The sequence below is a fragment of the Anopheles funestus genome, chromosome 3RL, assembly GCF_943734845.2.
Source record: "Anopheles funestus chromosome 3RL, idAnoFuneDA-416_04, whole genome shotgun sequence".
Lineage (NCBI taxonomy): Eukaryota > Metazoa > Arthropoda > Insecta > Diptera > Culicidae > Anopheles > Anopheles funestus.
The window spans coordinates 44,695,091-44,716,130 of record NC_064599.1 but is presented as its reverse complement, the minus strand read 5'-3'; the positions used below and the strand labels follow the sequence as shown (position 1 = coordinate 44,716,130).

The following is a 21,040-nucleotide window of genomic DNA, read 5'->3' as shown; positions in this document are numbered from 1 at the left end:
TTTGACCAAAAACATCGACTTTGACCGAAACATCGACTTTGGTCGCAAACTTCAAGTTTCCACCAACTTTGACCAAAAACCTCTTCTTTGACCAAAAACATCAACTTTGGTCGCAATTTCAAGTTTCCATTACTTTGACCAAACACATCAATTTTGACCAAAAACATCAAGTTTGGTCGCAAACTTCAAGTTTCTACCAACTTTGACCAAAAACATCAACTTTGACCGAAATCATAAGTTTGGTCGCAAACTTCAAGTTTCCACCAACTTTGACCAAAAACATCAACATTGACCGAAAACATCATCTTTGGTCGCAAACTTCAAGTTTCTACAAACTTTAACAAAAACGTCAACTTTGACCGAAAACATCAACTTTAGTCGCAAACTTCAAGTTTCCACCAACATTGACCAAAAACATCAACTTTGACCGAAAACATCAACTTTGGTCGCAAACTTCGAGTTCTACCAACTTTGACCAAAAACATCAACTTTGACCGAAATCATCAACTTTGGTCGTAAACTTCAAACTTTTAAAAACATTGTCCAAATACTTCAACTTTGACCGAAAACATCATCTTTGGTCGCAAACTTCAAGTTTCTACCAACTTTTACCAAAAACATCAACTCTGATCGAAATCATCAACTTTGGTCGCAAACTTCAAGTTTCCACCAACTTTGAACAAAAAACATCAACTTTGACCGAAATTATCAACTTTGGTCGCAAACTTCAAGATTCCACCAACTTTTTAACAAAAACATAAACTTTGACCGAAAACATCAACTTTATCCGCAAACTTCAAGATTCTACCAACTTTGACCAAAAACATCAAATTTTGCCAAAAACATAAACTTTGGTCGCAAATTTCGAGTTTCTACCAACTTTTAGCAAAAACATCAACTTTGACCGAAAACATCAACTTAAGTCGCAAACTTCAAGTTTCTACCAACTTTGACCAAAAACATCAACTTTGACCGAAAACATCAACTTTGGTCGCAAATTTCGAGTTTCTACCAACTTTGACCAAAAACATCAACTTTGACCGAAAACATCAACTTAAGTCGCAAACTTCAAGATTCTACCAACTTTGACCGAAACCATCAACATTGACCGAAAACATCCTCTTTGGTCGCAAACTTAAAGTCTCCACCAACTTTTAACAAAAACATCAACATTGACCGAAAACATCATCTTTGGTCGCAAATTTCAAGTTTCTATCAAATTTGATCAAAAACATCAACATTGAACGAAAACATAAACGTTGGTCGCAAACTTCAAGATTCTACCTAATTTGACCAAAAACATCAACTTTGACCGAAAACATCAATTTTGGTCGCAAACTTCAAGTTTCCTCCAACTTTTAACAAAAACATCAACTTTGACCGAAAACATCAACTTTGGTCGCAAACTTCAAGTTTGTACCAACTTTGACCAAAAACATCAACTTTGACCGAAAACATCAACTTAAGTCGCAAACTTCAAGTTTCTACCAACTTTGACCAAAAACATCTACTTTGACCGAAAACATCAACTTTGGTCGCAAATTTCGAGTTTCCACCAACTTTGACCAAAAACATCTACTTTGACCGAAATCATCAACTTTGGTCGCAAACTTCAAGTTTCTACCAACTTTGACCAAAAACATCTACTTTGACCGAAAACATCAACTTTGGTCGCAAACTTCAAGTTTCTACCAACTATGACCAAAAACATCACCTTTGACCGAAAACATCAACTTAAGTCGCAAACTTCAAGTTTCAACCAACTTCGACCGAAAACATCTACTTTGACCGAAAACATCAACTTTGGTCGCAAACTTCAAGTTTCTACCAACTTTGACCAAAAACATCAACTTTGACCGAAAACATCAACTTAAGTCGCAAACTTTAAGATTTAACCAACTTTGACCAAAAACACTATCTTTGACCGAAAACATCAACTTAAGTCGCAAACTTCAAGATTCTACCAACTTTGACCAAAAACATCAACTTTGACCGAAAACATCAACTTTGGTCGCAAACTTCAAGTTTCCACCAACTTTGACCAAAAACCTCATCTTTGACCAAAAACATCAACTTTGCTCGCAAACTTCAAGTTTCTACCTAAGGCAGCGCGCTGTCACTTCTCGAACAAGACAAACCAGACATAACCACATGAACAAACCCAAGCAATCATATGGAGGTGCTCTGTCAACCTGCATAGAACAAACCAGTTAAACACGACATAGAACAAAACAGTTTGATTTTGTCTTGCATGTCTGTGTCACACCTTGAAACTCTCTATACCTTGTCAAATTTCACCGAAGCAGCTTGTGTGCTGGATTGCTTTGTTAATAGTTATTGTGGAACAGATTTTTAGCATACATAACCTCACCGAAATTGGAACTAAACGAGGTAAGATTGCTTAACGACAGTACTAGGCATTGAAATTGTCGATGGAGTGACAGTTCTGCGCGACAATTGGCAGAGCACCTTTCGAACAGTGTCGTGTTTGTCTGGTTTGTTTGGCAGTTCACAGCGCGCTGCCTAATTCGACCAAAAACATCAACTTTGACCGAAAACATCTACTTTGGTCGCAAACTTCAAGTTTCTACCAACTTTGACCAAAAACATCAACTTTAGTCGCAAATTCAAGTTTCTACCAACTTTGACCGAAAACATCAACTTTGACCGAAAACATCAACTTTGGTCGCAAACTTCAAGTTTCCACCAACTTTGACCGAAAACATCAACTTTGGTCGCAAACTTCAAGTTTCCACCAACTTTGACCAAAAACCTCAACTTTGACCGAAAACATCAACTTTGGTCGCAAACTTCAAGCTTTCACCAACTTTGACCAAAAACATCAACTTTGACCGAAAACATCAACTTTGGTCGCAAACTTCAAGTTTCTACCTAATTTGACCAAAAACATCAACTTTGACCGAAAACATCAACTTAAGTCGCAAACTTCAAGATTCTATCAACTTTGATCAAAAACATCAACATTGACCGAAAACATCAATTTTGGTCGCAAACTTCAAGTTTCCACCAACTTTGACCAAAAACCTCATCTTTGACCAAAAACATCAACTTTGGTCGCAAACTTCAAGCTTCCATTACTTTGACCAAAAACATCAACTTTGACCGAAAACATCAACTTTGGTCGCAAACTTCAAGTTTCTACCTAATTTGACCAAAAACATCAACTTTGACCGAAAACATCAACTTTGACCGAAAACATCAACTTTGGTCGCAAACTTCAAGTTTCCACCAACTTTGACCAAAAACCTCATCTTTGACCGAAAACATCAACTTTGGTCGCAAACTTCAAGTTTCCATTACTTTGACCAAAAACATCAACTTTGACCGAAAACATCAACTTTGGTCGCAAACTTCAAGTTTTCACCAACTTTGACCAAAATCATCAACTTTGACCGAAAACATCAACTTTGGTCGCAAACTTCAAGTTTCTACCAACTTTTAATAAAACATCAACATTGACCGATAATATCAACTTTAGTCGCAAACTTTAAGTTTCTACCAACTTTGACCAAAAACATCAACTTTGACCGCAATCATCAACTTTGGACGCAAATTTCGAGATTCTACCAACTTTTAACAGAAACATCATCTTTGACCGAAAATATCAACTTTGGTCGCAAACTTTAAATTTCTACCAACTTTGACCAAAAACATCAACTTTGACCGAAAACATCAACTTTGGTCGCAAACTTCAAGTTTCTACCAACTTTGACCAAAAACATCATCTTTGGCCGAAAACATCAACTTTGGTCGCAAACTTCAAGTTTCTACCAACTTTGACCAAAAACATCAACTTTGACCGAAAACATCAACTTTGGTCGCAAATTTCGAGTTTCTACCAACTTTGACCAAAAACATCAACTTTGACCGAAAACATCAACTTTGGTCGCAAACTTCAAGTTTCCACCAACTTTGACCAAAAACCTCTTCTTTGACCAAAAACATCAACTTTGGTCGCAAATTTCAAGTTTCCATTACTTTGACCAAACACATCAATTTTGACCAAAAACATCAAGTTTGGTCGCAAACTTCAAGTTTCTACCAACTTTGACCAAAAACATCAACTTTGACCGAAATCATAAGTTTGGTCGCAAACTTCAAGTTTCCACCAACTTTGACCAAAAACATCAACATTGACCGAAAACATCATCTTTGGTCGCAAACTTCAAGTTTCTACAAACTTTAACAAAAACGTCAACTTTGACCGAAAACATCAACTTTAGTCGCAAACTTCAAGTTTCCACCAACATTGACCAAAAACATCAACTTTGACCGAAAACATCAACTTTGGTCGCAAACTTCGAGTTCTACCAACTTTGACCAAAAACATCAACTTTGACCGAAATCATCAACTTTGGTCGTAAACTTCAAACTTTTAAAAACATTGTCCAAATACTTCAACTTTGACCGAAAACATCATCTTTGGTCGCAAACTTCAAGTTTCTACCAACTTTTACCAAAAACATCAACTCTGATCGAAATCATCAACTTTGGTCGCAAACTTCAAGTTTCCACCAACTTTGAACAAAAACATCTACTTTGACCGAAATTATCAACTTTGGTCGCAAACTTCAAGATTCCACCAACTTTTAACAAAAACATAAACTTTGACCGAAAACATCAACTTTATCCGCAAACTTCAAGATTCTACCAACTTTGACCAAAAACATCAAATTTTGCCAAAAACATAAACTTTGGTCGCACATTTCGAGTTTCTACCAACTTTTAGCAAAAACATCAACTTTGACCGAAAACATCAACTTAAGTCGCAAACTTCAAGTTTCTACCAACTTTGACCAAAAACATCAACTTTGACCGAAAACATCAACTTTGGTCGCAAATTTCGAGTTTCTACCAACTTTGACCAAAAACATCAACTTTGACCGAAAACATCAACTTAAGTCGCAAACTTCAAGATTCTACCAACTTTGACCGAAACCATCAACATTGACCGAAAACATCCTCTTTGGTCGCAAACTTAAAGTCTCCCCCAACTTTTAACAAAAACATCAACATTGACCGAAAACATCATCTTTGGTCGCAAATTTCAAGTTTCTACCAAATTTGATCAAAAACATCAACATTGAACGAAAACATAAACGTTGGTCGCAAACTTCAAGATTCTACCTAATTTGACCAAAAACATCAACTTTGACCGAAAACATCAACTTTGGTCGCAAACTTCAAGTTTCCACCAACTTTTAACAAAAACATCAACTTTGACCGAAAACATCAACTTTGGTCGCAAACTTCAAGTTTGTACCAACTTTGACCAAAAACATCAACTTTGACCGAAAACATCAACTTAAGTCGCAAACTTCAAGTTTCTACCAACTTTGACCAAAAACATCTACTTTGACCGAAAACATCAACTTTGGTCGCAAACTTCAAGTTTCCACCAACTTTGACCAAAAACATCTACTTTGACCGAAATCATCAACTTTGGTCGCAAACTTCAAGTTTCTACCAACTTTGACCAAAAACATCTACTTTGACCAAAAACATCAACTTTGGTCGCAAATTTCGAGTTTCTACCAACTTTGAGCAAAAACATCACCTTTGACCGAAAACATCAACTTAAGTCGCAAACTTCAAGTTTCAACCAACTTCGACCGAAAACATCTACTTTGACCGAAAACATCAACTTTGGTCGCAAACTTCAAGTTTCTACCAACTTTGACCAAAAACATCAACTTTGACCGAAAACATCAACTTAAGTCGCAAACTTTAAGATTTAACCAACTTTGACCAAAAACACTATCTTTGACCGAAAACATCAACTTAAGTCGCAAACTTCAAGATTCTACCAACTTTGACCAAAAACATCAACTTTGACCGAAAACATCAACTTTGGTCGCAAACTTCAAGTTTCCACCAACTTTGACCAAAAACCTCATCTTTGACCAAAAACATCAACTTTGCTCGCAAACTTCAAGTTTCTACCTAAGGCAGCGCGCTGTCACTTCTCGAACAAGACAAACCAGACATAACCACATGAACAAACCCAAGCAATCATATGGAGGTGCTCTGTCAACCTGCATAGAACAAACCAGTTAAACACGACATAGAACAAAACAGTTTGATTTTGTCTTGCATGTCTGTGTCACACCTTGAAACTCTCTATACCTTGTCAAATTTCACCGAAGCAGCTTGTGTGCTGGATTGCTTTGTTAATAGTTATTGTGGAACAGATTTTTAGCATACATAACCTCACCGAAATTGGAACTAAACGAGGTAAGATTGCTTAACGACAGTACTAGGCATTGAAATTGTCGATGGAGTGACAGTTCTGCGCGACAATTGGCAGAGCACCTTTCGAACAGTGTCGTGTTTGTCTGGTTTGTTTGGCAGTTCACAGCGCGCTGCCTAATTCGACCAAAAACATCAACTTTGACCGAAAACATCTACTTTGGTCGCAAACTTCAAGTTTCTACCAACTTTGACCAAAAACATCAACTTTGACCGAAAACATCAACTTAAGTTGCAAACTTCAAGTTTCTACCAACTTTGACCAAAAACATCAACATTGACCGAAAACATCAACTTTGGTCGCAAACTTCAAGTTTCCACCAACTTTGACCAAAAACATAATCTTTGGTCGCAAACTTCAAGTTTCCACCAACTTTGACCAAAAACCTCAACTTTGACCGAAAACATCAACTTTGGTCGCAAACTTCAAGTTTCTATTAACTTTGACCAAAAACATCAACTTTGACCGAAAACATCAACTTTGGTCGCAAACTTCAAGTTTCTACCTAATTTTACCAAAAACATCAACTTTGACCGAAAACATCAACTTAAGTCGCAAACTTCAAGATTCTATCAACTTTGATCAAAAACATCAACATTGACCGAAAACATCAATTTTGGTCGCAAACTTCAAGTTTCCACCAACTTTGACCAAATACCTCATCTTTGACCAAAAACATCAACTTTGGTCGCAAACTTCAAGCTTCCATTACTTTGACCAAAAACATCAACTTTGACCGAAAACATCAACTTTGGTCGCAAACTTCAAGTTTCTACCTAATTTTACCAAAAACATCAACTTTGACCGAAAACATCAACTTTGACCGAAAACATCAACTTTGGTCGCAAACTTCAAGTTTCCACCAACTTTGACCAAAAACCTCATCTTTGACCGAAAACATCAACTTTGGTCGCAAACTTCAAGTTTCCATTACTTTGACCAAAAACATCAACTTTGACCGAAAACATCAACTTTGGTCGCAAACTTCAAGTTTTCACCAACTTTGACCAAAATCATCAACTTTGACCGAAAACATCATCTTTGGTCGCAAACTTCAAGTTTCTACCAACTTTTAATAAAACATCAACATTGACCGATAATATCAACTTTAGTCGCAAACTTTAAGTTTCTACCAACTTTGACCAAAAACATCAACTTTGACCGCAATCATCAACTTTGGACGCAAATTTCGAGATTCTACCAACTTTTAACAGAAACATCATCTTTGACCGAAAATATCAACTTTAGTCGCAAACTTTAAATTTCTACCAACTTTGACCAAAAACATCAACTTTGACCGAAAACATCAACTTTGGTCGCAAACTTCAAGTTTCTACCAACTTTGACCAAAAACATCATCTTTGGCCGAAAACATCAACTTTGGTCGCAAACTTCAAGTTTCTACCAACTTTGACCAAAAACATCAACTTTGACCGAAAACATCAACTTTGGTCGCAAATTTCGAGTTTCTACCAACTTTGACCAAAAACATCAACTTTGACCGAAAACATCAACTTTGGTCGCAAACTTCAAGTTTCCACCAACTTTGACCAAAAACCTCTTCTTTGACCAAAAACATCAACTTTGGTCGCAAATTTCAAGTTTCCATTACTTTGACCAAACACATCAATTTTGACCAAAAACATCAAGTTTGGTCGCAAACTTCAAGTTTCTACCAACTTTGACCAAAAACATCAACTTTGACCGAAATCATAAGTTTGGTCGCAAACTTCAAGTTTCCACCAACTTTGACCAAAAACATCAACATTGACCGAAAACATCATCTTTGGTCGCAAACTTCAAGTTTCTACAAACTTTAACAAAAACGTCAACTTTGACCGAAAACATCAACTTTAGTCGCAAACTTCAAGTTTCCACCAACATTGACCAAAAACATCAACTTTGACCGAAAACATCAACTTTGGTCGCAAACTTCGAGTTCTACCAACTTTGACCAAAAACATCAACTTTGACCGAAAACATCAACTTTGGTCGCAAACTTCTAACTTCTCAAAACATTGTCCAAATACTTCAACTTTGACCGAAAACATCAACTTTGGTCGCAAACTTCAAGTTTCTACCAACTTTGACCAAAAACATCAACTCTGATCGAAATCATCAACTTTGGTCGCAAACTTCAAGTTTCCACCAACTTTGAACAAAAACATCTACTTTGACCGAAATTATCAACTTTGGTCGCAAACTTCAAGATTCCACCAACTTTTAACAAAAACATAAACTTTGACCGAAAACATCAACTTTATCCGCAAACTTCAAGATTCTACCAACTTTGACCAAAAACATCAAATTTTGCCAAAAACATAAACTTTGGTCGCACATTTCGAGTTTCTACCAACTTTTAGCAAAAACATCAACTTTGACCGAAAACATCAACTTAAGTCGCAAACTTCAAGTTTCTACCAACTTTGACCAAAAACATCAACTTTGACCGAAAACATCAACTTTGGTCGCAAATTTCGAGTTTCTACCAACTTTGACCAAAAACATCAACTTTGACCGAAAACATCAACTTAAGTCGCAAACTTCAAGATTCTACCAACTTTGACCGAAACCATCAACATTGACCGAAAACATCCTCTTTGGTCGCAAACTTAAAGTCTCCCCCAACTTTTAACAAAAACATCAACATTGACCGAAAACATCATCTTTGGTCGCAAATTTCAAGTTTCTACCAAATTTGATCAAAAACATCAACATTGAACGAAAACATAAACGTTGGTCGCAAACTTCAAGATTCTACCTAATTTGACCAAAAACATCAACTTTGACCGAAAACATCAATTTTGGTCGCAAACTTCAAGTTTCCTCCAACTTTTAACAAAAACATCAACTTTGACCGAAAACATCAACTTTGGTCGCAAACTTCAAGTTTGTACCAACTTTGACCAAAAACATCAACTTTGACCGAAAACATCAACTTAAGTCGCAAACTTCAAGTTTCTACCAACTTTGACCAAAAACATCTACTTTGACCGAAAACATCAACTTTGGTCGCAAATTTCGAGTTTCCACCAACTTTGACCAAAAACATCTACTTTGACCGAAATCATCAACTTTGGTCGCAAACTTCAAGTTTCTACCAACTTTGACCAAAAACATCTACTTTGACCGAAAACATCAACTTTGGTCGCAAATTTCGAGTTTCTACCAACTTTGAGCAAAAACATCAACTTTGACCGAAAACATCAACTTAAGTCGCAAACTTCAAGTTTCAACCAACTTCGACCGAAAACATCTACTTTGACCGAAAACATCAACTTTGGTCGCAAACTTCAAGTTTCTACCAACTTTGACCAAAAACATCAACTTTGACCGAAAACATCAACTTAAGTCGCAAACTTTAAGATTTAACCAACTTTGACCAAAAACACTACCTTTGACCGAAAACATCAACTTAAGTCGCAAACTTCAAGATTCTACCAACTTTGACCAAAAACATCAACTTTGACCGAAAACATCAACTTTGGTCGCAAACTTCAAGTTTCCACCAACTTTGACCAAAAACCTCTTCTTTGACCAAAAACATCAACTTTGCTCGCAAACTTCAAGTTTCTACCTAAGGCAGCGCGCTGTCACTTCTCGAACAAGACAAACCAGACATAACCACATGAACAAACCCAAGCAATCATATGGAGGTGCTCTGTCAACCTGCATAGAACAAACCAGTTAAACACGACATAGAACAAAACAGTTTGATTTTGTCTTGCATGTCTGTGTCACACCTTGAAACTCTCTATACCTTGTCAAATTTCACCGAAGCAGCTTGTGTGCTGGATTGCTTTGTTAATAGTTATTGTGGAACAGATTTTTAGCATACATAACCTCACCGAAATTGGAACTAAACGAGGTAAGATTGCTTAACGACAGTACTAGGCATTGAAATTGTCGATGGAGTGACAGTTCTGCGCGACAATTGGCAGAGCACCTTTCGAACAGTGTCGTGTTTGTCTGGTTTGTTTGGCAGTTCACAGCGCGCTGCCTAATTCGACCAAAAACATCAACTTTGACCGAAAACATCTACTTTGGTCGCAAACTTCAAGTTTCTACCAACTTTGACCAAAAACATCAACTTTGACCGAAAACATCAACTTAAGTCGCAAACTTCAAGTTTCTACCAACTTTGACCAAAAACATCAACATTGACCGAAAACATCAACTTTGGTCGCAAACTTCAAGTTTCCACCAACTTTGACCAAAAACTTAAACTTTGGTCGCAAACTTCAAGTTTCCACCAACTTTGACCAAAAACATCAACTTTGACCGAAAACATCAACTTTGGTCGCAAACTTCAAGCTTCCATTACTTTGACCAAAAACATCAACTTTGACCGAAAACATCAACTTTGGTCGCAAACTTCAAGTTTCTACCAAATTTTACCAAAAACATCAACTTTGACCGAAAACATCAACTTAAGTCGCAAACTTCAAGATTCTATCAACTTTGATCAAAAACATCAACATTGACCGAAAACATCAATTTTGGTCGCAAACTTCAAGTTTCCACCAACTTTGACCAAATACCTCATCTTTGACCAAAAACATCAACTTTGGTCGCAAACTTCAAGCTTCCATTACTTTGACCAAAAACATCAACTTTGACCGAAAACATCAACTTTGGTCGCAAACTTCAAGTTTCTACCTAATTTTACCAAAAACATCAACTTTGACCGAAAACATCAACTTTGACTGAAAACATCAACTTTGGTCGCAAACTTCAAGTTTCCATTACTTCGACCAAAAACATCAACTTTGACCGAAAACATCAACTTTGGTCGCAAACTTCAAGTTTTCACCAACTTTGACCAAAATCATCATCTTTGACCAAAAACATCAACTTTGGTCGCAAACTTCAAGTTTCCATTACTTTGACCAAAAACATCAACTTTGACCGAAAACATCAACTTTGGTCGCAAACTTCAAGTTTCTACTAACTTTGACCAAAAACATCAACTTTGACCGAAAACATCAACTTTGACTGAAAACATCAACTTTGGTCGCAAACTTCAAGTTTCCACCAACTTTGACCAAAAACCTCATCTTTGACCAAAAACATCAACTTTGGTCGCAAAATTCAAGTTTCCACTAACTTTGACCAAAAACATCAACTTTGACCGAAAACATCAACTTTTGTCGCAAACTTCAAGTTTCCACCAACTTTGTCCGAAATCATCAACTTTGACCGAAAACATCAACTTTGGTCGCAAATTTCGAGTTGCTACCAACTTTGACCAAAAACATCAACTTTGATCGAAATCATTACCTTTAGTCGCAAACTTCAAGTTTCCACCAACTTTGACCAAAAACATCAACATTGACCGAAAACATCATCTTTGGTCGCAAATTTCGAGTTTCTACCAACTTTTAACAAAAACATCATCTTTGACCGAAAACATTAACTTTAGTCGCAAACTTTAAGTTTCTACCAACTTCGACCAAAAACATCAACTTTGACCGAAAACATCAACTTTGGTCTACCAACTTTTAATAAAAACATAAACATTGACCGAAAACATAATCTTTAGTCGCAAACTTCAAGTTTCCACAAACTTTGACCAAAAACATCAACATTGACTGAAAACATCAACTTTGGTCGCAAATTTCGAGTTTCTATCAACTTTTAACAAAAACATCATCTTTGACCGAAAACATCAGCTTTGGTCGCAAACTTCAAGTTTCCACCAACTTTGACCAAAAACATCAACTTTAACCGAAAACATCAACTTTGGTCGCAAACTTCAAGTTTTCACTACTTTGACCAAAAACATCAACTTTGACCGAAAACATCAACTTTGGTCGCAAACTTCGAGTTCTACCAACTTTGACCAAAAACATCAACTTTGACCAAAATCATCAACTTTGGTCGCAAACTTCAAGTTTCCACCAACTTTGACCAAAAACATCAACTTTGACCGAAAACATCAACTTTTGTCGCAAACTTCAAGTTTCTACCAACTTTGACCAAAAACATCAACTTTGACCGAAAACATCAAGATTCTCCCTACTTTGACCAAAACCATCAACTTTGACCAAAACCAGCAAGTTTCTCCCTACTTTGACCAAAACCATCAACTTTGAAGAAATCCAACAAGATTCTACCAACTTTGACCAAAACCATCAACTTTGACCAAATCCACCAAGTTGCTCCCTACTTTGACCATAAACATCGACTTTGACCGAAAACATCAACTTTGGTCGCAAACTTCAAGATTCTACCAACTTTGACCAAAAACATCGACTTTGACCGAAAACATCAACTTTAGTCGCAAACTTCAAACTTCTAAAAACTTTGTCCGAAAACATCAACTTTGACCGAAATCATCAACTTTGGACGCAAACTTCAAGTTTCCACCATCTTTTAACAAAACCATCAACTTTGACCAAAACCATCAAGTTTCGGCTAAAGTCTGAAACACGACCCCCCCACTCACGGTCACTCATCTGCGTGTAAATTTTTCGTACAGGGTGGTTCGGAGACTATGCAATGTGGCCTGAATTTGATTTTTTTTACAATTACTATTAAATTGTAAGGAGGTTTTCGCATAGTTAAAAGTGATTTATTCATCGAGGAACCAAGTTCCATACGCTGTTTGTGAAACCGTAAAATTTTCCTCATTTTTGTCCCAACTTTGCCCCATAGCTCCGCCGGTATCCAAGATATCGCCAAACTTTCTTCTGGCCATGGCTAGATGGCACTTGTGGCTACATTTCGTCCATGCACCACTAATCGCTACCATGTCTGTGGCCGGCGCTTTTCGCGAAAGCTCCAATGGATCGCCAATCTTTGACCTGTGGTCGATAGATGGCACCTATTGCTACATTTTCTTCTTCGACGGCCATGCCCTCAGGTGTCTGTGTCTCGAAACATAATTAAAAAACACGCAACCGATTTCGAACCACCCTGCACGAAAAAAAGTCACTCAAATGAGTGCCCGTGAGTGGGGGGGGGTCGTGTTTCAGACTTTAGCCGCCCTATCCGCAGAAATGAGTGACTTTTGATAGAAATGTGCGAAAGAGATAGCAAACTCACCAACTTCGATTGTCAAATATGATTCAATCTATGGCGAGGGGTCAGATGTAGGGTGAGGGGCGTAGAGAAACGTCTGCCATATTTAAATTTGACACGAAGAGCGAGCCAAAACAACAACAAGAAGCGCGAAACGTAACGAAATTCTGCGAAATACATACAATAGAAAAAAACGTGGTATCGGTCGATGTGTTGCTAACATCACACTAGATAAACGAAAGAAATACAAATCGATTGTGTTTATACGCTAGACGGACCAGTCACTTATTTTGCTTAACTTGTGCTAATTAACATTTATTTTGTTTTAGGTTAACGATAAATCATGGAAAAAGCTAAACGAGCAAAGATCAGCCAACTCAAATACCGAATGGGTAAAACGATATGGTCTGAAATGGAAAAGGAATGGGAGTCAGAAAACAACTCTGCAACAGTGACAAGCCAGGAAATTCAAGGTAAGCTTTGTTAATTTTTATCAGTGGAATAGTGAATAGATTGTGTGTAAATGATTTTGCCAGTAGAGAAGCATTATCAGCAATTGATTCTATTAGTTTATAGCAATTATAAGCCGACTGTTCAGAGATTGGCCAATTAACATATTGCTGATTGTGTTTTGTTTTGTTATTGCTGGATTAAGCCTGAAAACTGTTTGTAGTCGATGTGTAGTTCGAACTGTTGATATATAGGCCAAAAAGTGAAGCGTAATTGGTTATCATTAAGAGGTACTCCGTGGTCGTAAAGATATCAAGATAGTGACTTGTTTGTATTGATCATGACTGTATTTCTTTACTAATCAATGTTTTTTAATTCTATTCGATGTATGTTATTTGCTAGAATTCGGCCAACCCATTGCTCAACCTGCCATGGAAGTCCTCCCAATAGAAGAACCACCGATGGATGTATCGGAAGATGATGAGGAGGAAAACATTCCAAATTTCATGCCAGACGAGAGCGGCGATGAAGATCAGGATGAGTATAGTGATGACGACAGAGCCCACAAAAATCAAATCTTTGTCCATGAATTGCGATTGTGGGCTCTAAAGCATAAAGTCCCGCATATTGTTTTAAATGATTTATTACAAACCTTACGCAAAACCACTAATTTTTACCTTCCAAAAAATTCCAGGACATTTTTGAAGACTCCAGTAGGCGTAGGAAAGGAAATAGCGTCTGTAGCAGGTGGGCAACTGTGGTATCAAGGAATTGAAAATGCTCTTCAACAATTCCTTCGGTGATATATACAGTGTTGTATACATGTGTCATTTGTTTAAAAAAAAATTAACGTTTTTTATCATTATAGAGTAATGCCGCAGAGTATCGATTCGTTGGTATTAAATTTGTCAATGGATGGTCTACCATTACATAATAGCGGAGCTACAGAATTTTGGCCTATTCTAATGCAACTATACGCAATGCAACTATACCAGATGTTCCAATAATGGTAATTGGAGTATTTTGCGGTACAACGAAACCGGATAACGTCGAAGAATATCTCCGTCCCCTCGTATCGGAGCTCAATCACCTCCTTAACAACGGAATATTCATAAATGGAAGACGAATAAGTGTTGCACTTAGAGCAATTATTGCAGACACCCCAGCCAGGTCGTTAATCAAAGGTAAAAAACTTAAGATTACACAACAAAGCACCATACAAGGATACTAAACTACGCATTTATTCTATTTTAGGAGTTGTAGGCCATAATGGATTTCATGCCTGCCTAAAATGCAAAATTGTGGGAAAACGCTTTGAAAGAAAGATGATATTCGAAGGAACAGCAGAAGACCGTACTGATGCCGAATTCTGAAGCGGTGCTTATTGCATTGGACACCAGAAACGCCCAACACCGCTGCTAGATGTCAAGGGTATGGATATTATTAAGGATATACCTATAGCAGATGATCTGCACCTTCTACATTTAGGAATTATGAAAAGATTACTATTAGGTTACGTATTAGGGTCACTTAAACCATACAAAAATGGTCAGAAGATGAGCAGGAAGGAATTTCAAACTTATTAGTGAGGATAAAACTACCTACAGAATTTCAAAGATCTACCAGGGCACTCAAATTCATAAAATTTTGGAAAGGTTCAGAATTCCGAACATTTTTGCATCACATTAGTATACCTTTACTGAAAGGTAGTATCACTGACAGCGCGTATCACCATTTTAAACTCTTTTTTATGGCAGTAACTTTGTTATCGAGTAATTACTATAAACAATATTGGGATTTTGCAGGAAAATTATTAAATCAATTTGTAGAAGATTTTAGTGTAATATACGGCAGAGGATATTTAACATCCAATTTTCATAATTTAGTGCATGTAGCAGCTGACGTTAAAAGATTTGGACCGCTTCCAACAATATCGTCATATCCGTTCGAGAATAAACTACAACATATAAAGCGATTAGTAAGAACAGGCCATAGTTGTTTAAGTCAAATAGTAGGGAGATTAGGGGAACTACGGGAAGTAGAAGCAGCTAGTGAGAAGGAAATATTAAATTATCCATTTCTGAAATTTAGACAGGAAGAAGTTATATTACATATTAGAGCAGATTTCATTCTTTGACAGGGCAATAGAAACGGATGGTTTCTTACAAAAAATAATGAGATTGTGCGGTATAACAGGGCATCAGAAACAGCAGGACAATTTGTTATTGAGGGCCATAAGATTTTGAGGAAAAAACCAGCGTTTTCATATCCACGTAGTGCAGAGATAATTTTTAACTATACAGCAACTATAGAAGATCTATCACCAGAGGCAGTTAGAATCAATGTTTGCGATGTAAAATGTAAGTTCGTGGTTGTATCGTTAGATGAAGGAGTAACATTTCATTTTAGCCCTTTAACACATACGCTTCAACAATAGATAGACGTTAGGGAACGGAGTAGGGACCACAGCGGATGTTTAACCATTCTTTGTTAGTATCTTTTATAATAACTTTCTTTTTCAGCTGGCTAGCTAATGCGAAGATACGTTTTACGTATCTTTAACTCCTATCTCAACCTCCTCGTGGTGCTAGCTGTATTATAGTTACAATACTTGCTGAATTATTAATTATGCATTTTTATGTAACTATAAACAAATAGAGAAGGAGGATTTTTTTTAAATTAATTTGAATAAACTAAAAAACAAATGAATACAAAATATGTTTGATATGGAACTTTTTGTTCATAAATAAATGAATAAATAATATTTTTCATTACCAAGCAATTCTATGAGTTCTATTTTATTCGGTTTCTTAAACTTATTTTTTAATTCATGAAATAATCTAAATCTAAAACTATTAATTGCCTCGCAACGTTTTTATTTCACACCTGCCCTTACCGTGCCGCATCTTACTGACTAAAAAATCTTTGACGAATTCGTCGCTTAAATCAGTGTATTTGTTTCCTCCAGAAAATTTCATTAGGGTTAATTGTATGTTGAAATTGACTAAAGGCAATTTTTGCGTGCGGAAACCCTTTGCCTGTCCAACTACATTGCGCGAGAAACTCCCTGGTGAACAATAAATCGACAATATGGTTTAACCTTGCTTCCACGACTTTCACATGCTCTATGGTATGTGATAACCTGCTTAACATATCGGCCATATACGAACTTGTCTCCAGCATATTATTTAGCATAATGCACTGCTCCAACGATTCGACAGCCGTAATTGTTATATTACTAGTAGTTGTTCCGTCTCTCGGGATGATGATGTTGTACATTAGTTTTACTTCAGCCCCAATCTGCCTAACAACTTTTGTTAAAATGTCGACTTTTTTCTCCAATTTCCCGATAGTTTCAAACATATTCACATCACTTGTATTGTGCAATGATGGAGCAGTAGATGGTCCTGGCAATGATGGAGATGTGTATGATGGTCCTGGCATTGATGGAGATGTGTATGATGGTCCTGGCATTGATGGAGCAGTAGATGGTCCTGGCAATGAAGGAGCTGTACATAAAGGAGCAGTACATGATGGACCAGGCAATGAAGACAACGTTGATACGGATGGTGGATCAAGTAAAACATCAACATCAAGTATCGGTGGTGGAGATCCTGATAACCGACCTAATATTACGTTATCTTCGGGCGCCGCGTAGCCATGGTCATGATAGAATTGTTCCATTTTACTAAAACACGAGTTTAATATTAGTTTAGTTTATATTCGCTTACAATGAAGCTCTAAAAGGAATGTCCCAACTTACCCGTTCGCACTAGCTAGGCACTATCCAATAGCTTGAACGGATTGATCGATTTGCGCACTTGTTTCTATATTGGGTTAAATGGTGCCTCACAGAATCACACTTCCTTAGCCGTACGTGTAAGAGCTTGGACTACCACACAGCTACAACGGGTATACAATTCTCGTAAGTACCACTGTACACTGACCAATAAAAAAGATTTACCTCACAAATTTCCCAGTAATTCACAGGATCACCACAGCCAACCAGCCAACTGACAATATGAATGAAACAGGGTGCGAAAGAGCCGAATATATCACAACAAATGTACTTGCGAGATAGAGAAAGAGAAACTGACATAGAAACAAAAACATCCAGGGGGTACGAATGTAATACAAATGAGACAATAACATCAAGCTCAAGCACACACGCTTGCAATATAGCGAAATCTGGGGTGCAAGAATGTTTTTTTTTTTGTTTATCATGTGGGTACAATCAACGGTCTTACCCCCCCTTTAAGGAGCCTGCTGTCATGCCCCCTTTTTGGATACCAGCCATTTTGTGAATATGTGCATGTGTGTGATTCTACGTCTGAGTGCTGGTGAGTACCGCCCGCGAAATATAATATCGGGCAGTGCCGACGATCAGCTGTCAAAAAGCACTCGAATTTGCGATTCGGGCGCACTCGGTGGGCACTCAGAGAAAAGGTTATAAAAGGAAAAACAAATAAAAAAAATCTCTCTTCTTCGCTTAAAAATCCCGCCAATCGTACGGTAACTATTATAAAGAAAATTCAGCATCCGAAATCCGCAAGTTTGTTCAGAATTTGCAAAGTTTTGAAATCAGGGGGCACAAATTTTAACATGCCTTTAAACGGACACCGAGCCACCGACGAAATGTGTCTTCTTACCAGCTACGAAATTAGTGCCAATCAGAAATTGATCATCGACAATAATGTTATTCCTCTCTTTCAGCATTATTTACAAGAAGTAAACAAATTTGACATAAGAGATAATCACCTCAATAATAAAGAAAAACAAGAGTTATACGCATTACTTAATAAATATCAAGATTTATTTCAGCCCCCAGATGAAAAATTGCCCTTCACAACACAAGTGGAAGCGACATTATGCACATTTGACAATGAACCAGTGTATAGTAAGTCATATTCATGTCCACTAGCTCTAAAACACGAAGTTGAAACCCAAATACGAAAACTCTTAAAAGATGAAATAATTAGACCTTCCAGATCGCCATACAATTCACCTGTATGGATTGTACCTAAGAAAGTAGATGCATCCAATGAAAAAAAATGTCGTCTAGTAATTGATTATCGAAAATTAAATCTGAAAACCAAAAGTGACAGATATCCAATTCCAGATACAACATTACTTCTTCTTCTTCTTGGCTTTAACGACCTTACCGGTCACGCCGGCCATTTCTGGCTTACTAGACTTATTTTTACCACGTAGCCGGATAGTCAGTCCTTGCTACGGGGGGACGGTCCAGATGGGATTTGAACCCGGTGCGGCCGTGTGGACTGGCGCCGTTTATCACATGCACCACCGGGCCGACCCCGGTGGTACATCATTAGTACTTGCTAATTTAGGAAAAAATAAATTTTATACAACTTTGGATTTAGCATCCGGTTTTCAACAGATACCACTGTCTAAAAAAGACATCGAAAAAACAGCCTTTTCCGTGAACAATGGAAAATTCGAATTCTTACGATTACCATTTGGACTGAAAAACGCCCCGTCAATTTTTCAACGAGTAATGGATGACACATTACGGGAACATATTAGAAAAATTAATCATGTCTATATTGATGACATAATTGTTTTTGGTAAAACTCTAGAAGAACATTTGAACAATCTCGAAATTGTTTTAGAAACACTAAGAAAATCAAATTTTAAAATCCAATCAGATAAGTCAGAATTTCTAAAAACTGAAGTAGAATTTATAGGATTTATAGTATCAGAAAACGGTTTAAAACCTAACATGAAAAAAGTAGAATGTATTCAAAAATATCCTGAACCGAAAAATTTAAAAGGTCTTAGAGCATTTTTAGGTCTTTCCAGATACTACAGGCGTTTCATCAGAGATTACGCAAAAATAGCAAAACCACTGACGAAACTTTTAAGAGGGGAGGATGGCCATCGACAGGTACCTAAAAATCAATCGAAAATTTTTACAATCACTTTTGATGAGTAAGCACGTCAAGCGTTTCAAACATTGAAAGACATCTTATCTTCTAACGATGTTTTATCATTTCCAGATTTCGAAAAACCTTTCATATTAACAACTGACGCATCCGATACAGCAATTGGAGCTGTACTTTCTCAACAATTTCATGATGGAGACAGACCAATAACATTTATTTCAAGAACTCTATCCAGAACCGAAGAAAATTACGCAACGAACGAGAAAGAAATGCTAGCCATTGTATGGGCACTTCATAATCTTATAAATTTTATCTATGGAGCAAAAATTAAAATTTACACTGATCATCAACTATTAACGTTCGCAATATCCCCAAAGAATTTTTTTTTTTCTTGGCTTAACGACCTTACAGGTCACGCCGGCCATTTCTGGCTTACTAGACTTATTTTACCACGTAGCCGGGTAGTCAGTCCTTGCTACGGGGGGACGGTCCGAATGGGATTTGAACCCGGTCCGGCCGTGTGGACTGGCGCCGTTTATCACATGCACCACCGAGCCGCCCCAAAGAATAATAACGCTAAATTATTTATAGAGGATACATGATCTCTTAAACCCACGAAACATTCTGCAGAGAATGATAATACTTCTTATATACCTTCAACAGAAGCTCCTATAAATGTTTTTCGTAACTAATTAATATTTCAACATGGAAATAATTCAACGTACGAGTACGTTACTCCTTTTCAAAAATTCAAAAGACACATTTTTGCTGAAACTGAATTTACAAAAGAATTCTTAAAACAAAAACTAAAAGAATAGTTAATTCCCGGAATAATCAACGGAATATTAACAAACGAAACAACCATGGGAATAATGCAAGAAATTTATGGAGATACTGTCAACCCAAGAATCGTTTAAGCTAGATTTTCACAAACCAAAGTTGAAGAGTTAATTAATGAAGAAAGTCATCAAAGTGAAGAAATAGAAAATATTCATAACTTTGCTCATCGAAATGCTAAAGAAAATGGATTACAAATGATTAAGAAATTTTATTTTCCAAAAATGCACAACATGATAAAAATGACAAAAATGCACAACATGATAAAATGGAAAAGTATGATAGGAATCCACAAATTTTTTACATAAGTCAACACCAATTCCGACGTACCCAGGAGAAATCGTGCATATAGATATATTTGTATACAACAATAATTTTCTATTCATTTCATCAATTCATAAATTCTCGAAATTTTTGAAAATGAAACCTATCAAATCACGATCAATCACAGGTATAAAAAATGTATTAATAGAATTACTTTACGATTGGAATTTGCCTTCGCAAATGGTTATAGACAATTAAAGTACATTTGTCTCGAACGTAATTAAGCAACAAA

General features: G+C 36.8%; 1 protein-coding gene and 1 long non-coding RNA gene across 2 annotated transcripts; one reads left to right on the top strand and one right to left on the bottom strand.

The window, feature by feature from the left end:
* Nucleotides 1-1,926: 1,926 nt before the first annotated feature.
* On the bottom strand, nt 1,927-12,461 carry LOC125768318 (uncharacterized). Its single transcript, XR_007418867.1, has 7 exons — nt 11,971-12,461; nt 10,813-10,930; nt 7,541-7,829; nt 6,658-6,776; nt 3,657-3,945; nt 2,609-2,892; nt 1,927-2,049 (listed from the first exon to the last, which is right to left on the bottom strand). It is a non-coding gene; the product is annotated as an uncharacterized LOC125768318 (long non-coding RNA).
* A 609-nt stretch (nt 12,462-13,070) lies between these two features.
* On the top strand, nt 13,071-14,751 carry LOC125769420 (uncharacterized). The gene is made up of 3 exons (XM_049438140.1): nt 13,071-13,767; nt 14,147-14,543; nt 14,613-14,751. The coding sequence occupies exons 1-3, from the start codon at nt 13,638-13,640 to the stop codon at nt 14,749-14,751; spliced, it is 666 nt and encodes a 221-aa protein (XP_049294097.1). The 5' UTR covers nt 13,071-13,637.
* The last annotated feature ends 6,289 nt before the right edge of the window (nt 14,752-21,040 follow it).